The following is a 10,000-nucleotide window of genomic DNA, read 5'->3' as shown; positions in this document are numbered from 1 at the left end:
TAGCGAGTAGACGTGAGGAGTTGCCGGTGGCTAGAGTGAGACTTGGAGTCGGTAGCGAGCAGAATGAGGCTTGTAGCAAGAATGATGAGGTAGAATTACAGTCTAGACAACTGGAGAGTGACTGTAGACTGTAGACTGTAGAGGCAGACTGGCTGTGCAGGACAGGATAACCAGTCAGACAAAGAAGGCAAGCGGATTGCCAGGCGGAACGTGAGCCTATCCCGAATCTATGTTGGGACCAGACTGAGCAAGGAATATACAGAGAGGAATTTCTGGTGTGGGTTAGTTTGGAGGACAGCGACGGTGCTGCCATCTGTTGGAAGCGAGTACTTTCATAGAAAACGTTATTAGGAGTAACTTAGAATTCCTTCCATGCTTTCTCTCCCACCCCCTATTTTTCCCTGCATTCTCTCGTGGTTATAAACTTATAAGGCAAATAAAACATGTTTATATATATATATATATATATATATATATATATATATATATATATATATATATATATATATATATATATATATATATATATATATATATATATATATATATATATATATATATATATATATATATATATATATATATATATATATATATATATATATATATATATATATATATGCGTTTTCTGCCCGCCTCCGCCTGGGCCACACCATACTCCTTACTTGCATCGCATACGTCGACTGTCTCGGGACCCCTTCTGCCCTTGGTGTAGGACTACCCCTGAGGCCATGGAACATTTCCTGCTTCAATGCCCACGCCTCCTCTCTCAACATACTGCATTACGCTCCCGGCTCTCCGCCCTGGCCATCACAACACTCAACCTGCCCACCCTCTTGGCGGCCTCAGGCGTCCACCTCTCCTGGCAACCTGCTGTCCTTCGCCTTACTTGTGCCTTCTTGAGGAAGACCGGCCAGCTACCACGCCTGTGATACCCACATAGGACTACCCCAGGGCTCATAAGGATACATAGATTTTCGTGGCCTTTAGAATCCTTATGAGCCCTGGGGTAGTCCTGTGTGGGTATCACAGGCGTGGTAGCTGGCCGGTCTTCCTCAAGAAAGCACAAGTAAGGCGAAGGACAGCAGGTTGCCAAGAGGGGCGGATGCCTGAGGCCGCCAAGAGGGTGGGCAGGTCAGTGTTGTGATGGCCAGGGCGGAGAGCCAGGAGCGTAATGCAGTATGTTGAGAGAGGAGGCGTGGGCATTGAAGCAGGAAATGTTCCATGGCCTGAGGGGTAGCCCTACACCAAGGGCAGAAGGGGTCCCGAGACAGTCGACGTATGCGATGCAAGTAAGGAGTAGATGCAAGTGAGCACTGAGCGTGGTGTGGCCCAGGCGTAGGCGGGCAATGGTTGATGTGTCTTGCGCTCCTTCCCGTGAGTCCGTGACTGATTGAGTTTGAATCTTGTAACGGCGCTCATCCTCCCCCGCTGATGGACCCCCCCACATCTCTCACCCCTTTACTACCTGCGACCCGTGCGCCATCTGTTAGAAGCGAGGTTCCCTAATCAATTCCTCCAGCCTGCCCATTGAACCCGTATATCCTCCCTAGAATTCTTGGGACTGAGCGTGGCGTGGGCTGGCGGAGTACTACACGGCCACAGAACATCATACACAGAACATTACATTACCGCGCATCAAAGTAGTCTGTATATCATACTCTCTCTCTCTCTCTCTCTCTCTCTCTCTCGTATATGTCACACTGTACCCAAACGGGCTTAAAAGAAAAGAAAAAAAAAAAAAAATGACTCCAGTAAGTCAAAGAAAACAGAATCTGATACCCCAAAAATCTCTTTCAACCAACCAAGCGTGGACAGAGGAGAGAGAGAGAGAGAGAGAGAGAGAGAGAGAGAGAGAGAGAGAGGTCAGTAACCTAATATTTGTCAAGGCAGATTCATAGAAAACCGAAGGTATACTTGACATTTTTCATGGAACAGTAAGGAAGATACAAATAAACTCTTAAAAAAGAAAAATACTGAAATCCACTTTCCTTGAGAGAGAGAGAGAGAGAGAGAGAGAGAGAGAGAGAGCGAAAGCGAGGTAATGGAGAAAGGCACTACGATTCAAACCCTTTTCTGGAGGTGGTTATGTCGATCCTTTTCTGATCCGAAAAATTTCTTTGTGTTTGAGATGAGAGGGAAGAAAGGAGGAAGAAAAGTGATAAGTGGGACAAATTTGGGAAAAAGAAACAAAAAAACTATTTTTCACACATAAGTATTTTTAGTTACGTTTAAAGAATATATATATATATATATATATATATATATATATATATATATATATATATATATATATATAGAGAGAGAGAGAGAGAGAGAGAGAGAGAGAGAGAGAGAGAGAGAGAGAGAGAGAGAGAGAGAGAGAGAGAGAGAGAGAGAGAGAGAGAGAGAGAGAGAGAGAGATCAGAAAGCGAATGGAAAGAGCAAGCGAAGGGGAAGATGTAGGATGAAGGAGATTTAGGAGGTAATACAATGAGGAGAAGGGAGGGAGGAGGTTGAGGAGGAGGAAGAGGAGGAAGAGGGTAGGTGTAGAATGAGAAAGGAGAAGGAAGATGAGGAGAGGCAGCACACTGACCATTAAGTCTTATAGAGAAGAACTGTCTTGACTCTAGAGGGAGAGATTGAACAAGAAGAACGTACATTAGCATAATGTATTAACGTGTGATACATATTCGATAAATAGAAAAATTAGAAAATTTGACTTTAATGAAATACTATCGGGCCTTTAGAAATATTAGAATAATAGAACAATACACCAAATAACACATGGGTTGAATTATTGGGAACTTTGCTGATGGTTATGGTACAAGTGGATAGAGGTGTGGTAATGTTAAATAAATGAAATAAAAGAAAAAAAATAAAGATAATTTCATGGTCAATAATTACCAAATTAAATAAAATTAACCAATCTCTCTCTCTCTCTCTCTCTCTCTCTCTCTCTCTCTCTCTCTCTCTCTCTCTCTCTCTCTCTCTCTCTCTTACTTTCACAAAGACACACACACACATTCATAAAAAAGGTCGAGTGACTACAGGTTATTAATCTAATCCCTGTTGACGTGCTGCCGCCCGTCTCTCTTCTCTTTTCTCACTCTCCTTGAAGACACTTTTAAGGTATTTCTTGCCGCGTACCTTGTCATGGTGTACCTGTTATTGTCCTTGTCGTTAAACTGTTGCTGCTGCTGCTTGTGTTGTTGCTGCTTTAATTTTCGTACTGGTGCTACATTTTTTTTTTTTTCGTTCTATTTCTCTCCTTGATTTTCAGTTCTCGTTTATTTATTGTTACTATGAATGTTTTTTTGTTGTTGTTATTGTTTTCTTTATGTGGTAACTTTTTTATATATACAGTGATAGACTATGTTACTTATTTTTATTTTTTTTTTTTTCAGCATTTGTGTCCTGCGTGTGTATGTGCATGTGTGTGTGTGTGTGTGTGTGTGTGTGTGTGTGTGTGTGTGTGTGTGTGTGTGTGTGTGTGTGTGTGTGTGTGTGTGTGTGTGTGTGTGTGTGTGTGTGTGTGTGTGTGTGTGTGTGTGTGTGTGTGTATGTGTGTGTGGGTGACTGAACATAACATTTTGGAATATGTTGACGAATACATGACAATTTTTTTTTTTTTTTAACATTATTCACCCTCATCCCCAAGCCCTTTATTTTCTCCCCTCTCTTCTCCCACCTTTTCATCTGAGCCGTCGAGCGCAGCCGTTGCAGCGTGAGAGGCAACTGTCACTTACCCGCCTTGATTAAGATATTTTGTGTGTCTATTTCTTCCATGAATTTCTTTTTATAAAAACTACTTTGCACGTCCCTTCATATAATTGAGTCGGTATGGAGTTGTGTGTGTGTGTGTGTGTGTGTGTGTGTGGTGGGTAGGTGGGTGGATGTGCGTGCATGTGTGTGGAAGCTAAGGTACTGATATAAGCTTTCCTGTATTGTCCTGACTCAGGTAATTCCAATTAAGCTTCTACTGGACTATTACCTTCTGCCATACCACACAATGCTCCCCCTCTCACCAAACCCACTCCCTCACCGTCTGTTTCCAGCTAACCCAACAACACAACCCATCCTCCTGTCACCCAACCCGCCTCCTCGCCCTGTTTCCACTCAACTTTCCCCCTCTCAACCACCAACTCCACCCAACCGACTACCTCACTCTTTGCTTTCATACAAATCTAACACGCTCCCTTATTTCCTCTTATTTGCATCTTTCCACCCTACAAGCACTCCACCTGGTAACTCACGTACTATAACTGTCAGCTTTTCATTTTCACTCATTGGTCACTGGGGATAAAATTACACATTTACAGACATCAGTAAGATAAGTATTTTCTTCTTTTAGCCTCGGGTTAGTGTGTACCGGAGTGTCTGTGTGCCCGTGTTGTTGCTAAAAGTGAGAGAGAAAGAGGGAGAAAGGGTGTGGCAGAAGAGTGAGAATTAAACTTATACTCTAATTTTTCTTTTTTGTCATCTCGTAGATATTACTTTTCTGTACGCTAATGTGTACTAGAGTTGCCGCGTTCTGCTTGTCTGGATGCTGTGTGTGCAAGAGAGGGAGGGATAGAGAAGAGGGAAGAGAAGAAGAAAGAAAGATCTAAACTGTGAGTGTTCTCGTGTGCTGTTCTGTGTTACAAGCCTCTTTTGAGTTGCTGAATGATACTGTATTGCAGGTTGTTACTGTCACTGCACATCACGAAGTTGAGTGTTCACGTGTGGCGGTAGTACGAGTGGTGGCTGTGTTCCTATGAATTGCTACGAATTCCAGTGTGTTGTTGCGTATGGAGTGTTCTGTTGTAAACTGCTCTGAACTGTTGCTTGTCTCGTTTCCGTGTTTTATTGAAGGAAAGAGAGAGAGAGAGAGAGAGAGAGAGAGAGAGAGAGAGAGAGAGAGAGAGAGAGAGAGAGAGAGAGAGAGTGTTATACTTTTGTTCTGTTTTGGGTATTGACGCGTTTATCATTTTACTTTCCTTTTTATCTACTTATTTCTTATACATCCATGCATCCACTTATTCATAGTTTTCCATTTCTTATTTATAGCGCTATGTTGTTAGAGTGATTCGCTTTGCAATATGTATTTCTCTCCCTTTAGTAATCAACGATATACCAGGAAACTGTTCTATGATTCATCCTGTCTATTTACACATTCTCTCTCTCTCTCTCTCTCTCTCTCTCTCTCTCTCTCTCTCTCTCTCTCTCTCTCTCTCTCTCTCTCATATGCGAAGGCTCGGAATCTAGGCGGAAATGTACATAGAAAGTGAAATATATTTTGAAGAGGTCGCGTTGGTTGTGAAAAAGTGAAAACATGAGGAAAACAGACTGAAGCATGAGTGAGTGCTGTTGTAAGGGGCCACTGAACTAAGGAAAGAGAGAGAGAGAGAGAGAGAGAGAGAGAGAGAGAGAGAGAGAGAGAGAGAGACTTATGTGCGCTTATCGATAAACAGGTAAACAAATCAATTTACAAACAGACAGGCAGGCAGGCAGACAGACAGACAGACAGAAAAACAAAGTACTCACCCACAACAGTGAGGTTGACAACAGCTGTGGTGGAGGGTGACAGAAGGTAGTCGACCCTGCAGGTGTACACGCCTTGGTCGCGGGCGTGGGCGGGCTCCAGTACTAGTGTGGGCGGCTCCGAGGAAGGAATGAAGTGCGCTCTCCCGCCTAGCTCTCCCTCGTCCGCCCACCTAACGCCGGAAGTGAACTCTCCCTCCCGGGCGTCATAGCTGTCGGGGAAAACACTTTATTGCACTCAATAGTCCTGCCATGCAACCCTACGCCACTCTCACACCGCCACCCAACTCATGACAACGACACCACCCATCTCTCCGTGGGATAGATGACTCGGCTTCCCACACCCACACTCCTGACTCCCCTCCCGTCCCAATCTCCCAGCTTCACCCTTTCATACCTTCATCCTGTTAGATATTCTCACCCTTTTCCGTTGCTGCGTCCTAACGTGGCACCTCGCTAACCTCCGATGACTCACCCAGAAGCAATATTCACCATCACCCGCCCACATCACGTACAGGCATTTGACTCCCCACTGCTCCTCCTGCCCTCCACTGCGCAGCACGCAAAACGACGATGCTTCTCTCGGGTGCAACCAATCACCCACACAAGACCGTATCCCACAGACCGACTCCCCGACTCGTGCCTCGTTCCCACCTACAGTATCTCCTGAACCGATATTTCACTACTTCCCGCCCACTCCACAGTCTCAGGCCTTGCCCACACCTCTGCCGGCGCCAAACTCAACTGATGTTGCACACAAGCTCGGCACCCATCAGCCGTCGACCAGAAAACTAAATCACCTCGGGAGAACCAAGTCGTGGCCGCATGGCTCCACAAAAACAACAGCTGCAGTCGGTTAAAAGGGAAAGAAATATTGTCTAGAAGTAAAAGAAAATGAGTCTTGAAATAGAAAATGAGAGAGAGAGAGAGAGAGAGAGAGAGAGAGAGAGAGAGAGAGAGAGAGAGAGAGAGAGAGAGAGAGAGATGCCAGACGAAGAAATGGGACGCCTCGGGAAAAGAGAAAATGGGAAACGTAAATAATAGAAAAAGGAAGAACGAGCCGTGAACTGATTCTGAAAAATATCACTCCAGTGAATTTTGCTTTTTCCGGATCTTTGCTGAGAATGGAGACTTGATTTATTTTGTTTCACCACTCCAGAGTTTGAAGGCCACGTAGTTAAACCTTCCCAGCCTATCCCTCCACTTTTATTTATATATTTCATATCAGTCACATAAACAAGATTCAAACATAAACACCACAAAAGATTATTAGATAAAACTGGATTCTCTTTACTCACCCTTTCATTTTATTCTTTACCATAAATGGATCACCTACATAAGGAACTTATTTATCTTTTCTTGGGGTGAGCGACCGTTTCACAAGTACTAGCGGGAAGTGTTATGACGGCAACTGTTCCGTCTTTGTCTTGTGAGGAACAGCAGCCTGAGGGGCCTGGGCTTATGACACCCGAGAGGCTTAGGCGGCGTTATTGAATGTCAGTGAGAGAAGCCGGATAGGTGAAAGCGGACAAGTGAAGTCCCAATGAACACTATCCGGAGAGGGTGAGAGGAAAGGTAAGCCTTAATAAGACGAAAGAAGTTCCATTGAGGGAGGGGAACTAATACAGAGAAAAGGGAGTGTGGGAGATTAAGATTAGTACAGAAGGAAAAGGGAGAGACGGAAAGAGATTCACTGACAGAGAAGGGAGACTCCGAAAGGGAACGAGGGTAGGAAGTAGAATGAAAGGAATTGGAGGTAAATGGAGAAAGGAAATGGACGAAGTAAAGTGGGAGGAGAGTATTAATATAATTAAGAGAGCGGGAGCTGAAAAGAATGAATTACGAGGTGAATGCGAAAGAATTGCGGAGTGGAGGGAAGTTGGAAAAGAAGGAAGCTAAGAGAAGAATTAGACCCATGAATGTAAAGCAGCTGAAATATACACACATTAAGAATTACTGAGAGAGGCATATTTCCCTTTTAATTTTCTCCTCCCCTCCTCAGTTCTCAAAGTCCATTTTTTTTTTCCGCAGACCTTCCTCTTTTTTTTATTTCCATCCAACTCACAGTGAAACCCCCACCTTTAAAATACCCTTTTCCTCTCGTCAAGATTTTTTTCCACCCTTTTTTTTCCTCACTCGTCGTCGCCCCAATCACTGATGTAGCTTAGTTACTCCTAAACGTCTCCATCACACGACAGTCACGCGTGATCGACAGTGCTTTGTCACACCAGCCGCTGTGTTCCTTGCCACCCCAACGGCCACGCTCACCCGAGAGACCCTGAAGGTAAATTGTAGGTTCTGTAGGTAATGGGAGCTGGGTGCAGTGTCGCTTGTCGTCACCTGGGCGAGATCAAAGGTGGCTTAGAGTCGCTCGGCGCCTCATTATGCCGGCGAGAACGAGAGACAGGTGTATGACGCAGAAATTAGCAAGGCAGAAAGACGCAGAGTTAAAGGTAAGTGTGCAGAAGAGAGAGAGAGAGAGAGAGAGAGAGAGAGAGAGAGATCTATCGAGTATTTAAAGTCAGGGAGATGAGAGAAGTAAGGGTAAAACACCGCTATGTTTTGAACCAATACTGAGGAACAAAAGAGAGGCGACGTGAAAAGAAGTCGCAGAATATGGCGCAAAAAACTGATGCAAAATACGCACTCCAACTAGCAGGGGGTAAAAAATGGAAGTGGAAAACAAAAGTGGGTTTGCGCAACAGAAAGAGATTGGGTGGCAAGCAGTGTGGAGAAAAATCAAAACAAAACAAGTTGATGGAGTTGTGGTGGAGAAAGAGGAGGACGACGATGAGAATGAAGACCTGGAGGAGAAAGAGAAGGGGGGAAAGAGGAAAAAATGAAGGAGAAAACGACTTCCAAGAAAGCAGAAAGCAAAGATATGGGGAGTGCAGAGTAAGGACATAGGGAAGAATGGAATGAAGGAAGCAAGGATATAGGAACACCGAGAGACAGAGAGGATGGAGAGAGGGAGGGAGGAGGGTAATGGAAACAGGCGACACAGGGGATGGAGGAAGAGGGGAAGAGGAGGAGGAGGAGGAGGAGGAGGAGGAGGAGGAAGAGGAGGAGGAGAAAGGCTGTAGAAACAAGGCATAGAGGAAAGTGCCAGCAGGGTCAGGGGAAAAGAGAATTGGGTAAACCTGACGGGGCGGTAAAGAACGGGAGGCGGGCACGAGGAAGGGCTGGGAAAGGTGCCGTAAACTTGGGTTGTGTTAATGAAGAATTACCATAGAGTGAAGTAAATTCTACGCGGCTCTTGTCTCGGCAGCAAGCGACCCTAGTTATTATAATCATGAGAGAGAGAGAGAGAGAGAGAGAGAGAGAGAGAGAGAGAGAGAGAGAGAGAGAGAGAGAGAGAGAGAGAGAGAGAGAGAGAGAGAGAGAGAGAGAGAGAGAGAGAGAGAGAGAGAGAGAAAGAAATCGGTGGACACGACAGAAACAAAGAGAAAAAATATATATAACGATTTTTTTGACATAAATTTTCAGGAGGGGAAAGGAAAGAAAAAAATGAGGAACAAACACACACACACACACACACACACACACACACACACACACACACACACACACACACACCCCGTACGTAGCGGAAACATAATGACGACACTTGCCTTTTGTTCGTGCAGGAAACCCAATAATTAGTTCGTGCTGGCGTTCTTTGTGAGGACCAACCCCAGTCACCTTCGTCCTCCCTTCCCTGGTGCTTAACACATTCCCCTCTCCCTCACCTCTCCCCCCCGTCTCTCTCTCTCTCTCTCTCTCTCTCTCTCTCTCTCTCTCTCTCTCTCTCTCTCTCTCTCTCTCTCTCTCGGTCTCTCTCTCTCTCTCTCTCTCTCTCTCCTCTCTCTCTGTGCCGGTCAACACATCCTCTCTCACTCTCTCTCTCTCTCTCTCTCTCTCTCTCTCTCTCTCTCTCTCTCTCTCTCTCTCTCTCTCTCTCTCTCTCTCTCTCTCTCTCTCTCTCTCTCTCTCTCTCTCCCTCCATCCAGTACATCCTACCCTCTTTCTCCTCCTTTAACACTTCCTCTTTCTCACTGCTTCCTTCTTCCATTATTCCCGTTGTCTTCCTCGTTGTTCCTTGCTTTCCCCTCATTCAGCTCATTCCTCACTGTGCACTCTTTCCTCTTTCACACCTCTTTCTTCATCTATCGATTTATCTCTATCCTTTCTTTTTTTCTTTTCTCATCCAGCACATCATTATGCGCATGCACATGCACATAAAACACACACACACACACACTCTCTCTCTCTCTCTCTCTCTCTCTCTCTCTCTCTCTCTCTCTCTCTCTCTCTCTCTCTCTCAAGGTTAGGTTATCTATTGTCTTTTGCACTTGGTTTGGGAAACTAGATCATGAGTATATTTCAGTGGCATAAAGGGACACGTAAATAGGTTGATCGGTCGGTAGGCAATTGAATAGGTAGGCTATATTAAGAAAAGAACAGGGATTAAAAGAAGGAAACAATACAAGGTGCATTATCTATAGCAGGAATATCCTGC

General features: G+C 44.8%; 1 protein-coding gene and 1 long non-coding RNA gene across 2 annotated transcripts in view; one reads left to right on the top strand and one right to left on the bottom strand.

Moving 5' to 3' along the window:
• Positions 1-10,000, top strand: part of LOC123518263 — a 294,645-nt gene that overhangs the window by 89,289 nt on the left and 195,356 nt on the right. The gene's annotated exons all lie outside the window — the stretch shown is intronic.
• Positions 1-10,000, bottom strand: part of LOC123518261 — a 210,020-nt gene that overhangs the window by 101,320 nt on the left and 98,700 nt on the right. The window contains exon 3 of the mRNA XM_045278988.1: positions 5,506-5,714. Within this exon, the coding sequence (XP_045134923.1) occupies positions 5,506-5,714 (209 nt within the window). The remainder of the gene's footprint in view (positions 1-5,505; positions 5,715-10,000) is intronic.

The sequence above is a fragment of the Portunus trituberculatus genome, chromosome 43, assembly GCF_017591435.1.
Source record: "Portunus trituberculatus isolate SZX2019 chromosome 43, ASM1759143v1, whole genome shotgun sequence".
NCBI classification, from domain to species: domain Eukaryota; kingdom Metazoa; phylum Arthropoda; class Malacostraca; order Decapoda; family Portunidae; genus Portunus; species Portunus trituberculatus.
The sequence above is the reverse complement of the archived record's forward strand: the minus strand, read 5'-3'. Positions and strand labels throughout refer to the sequence as shown.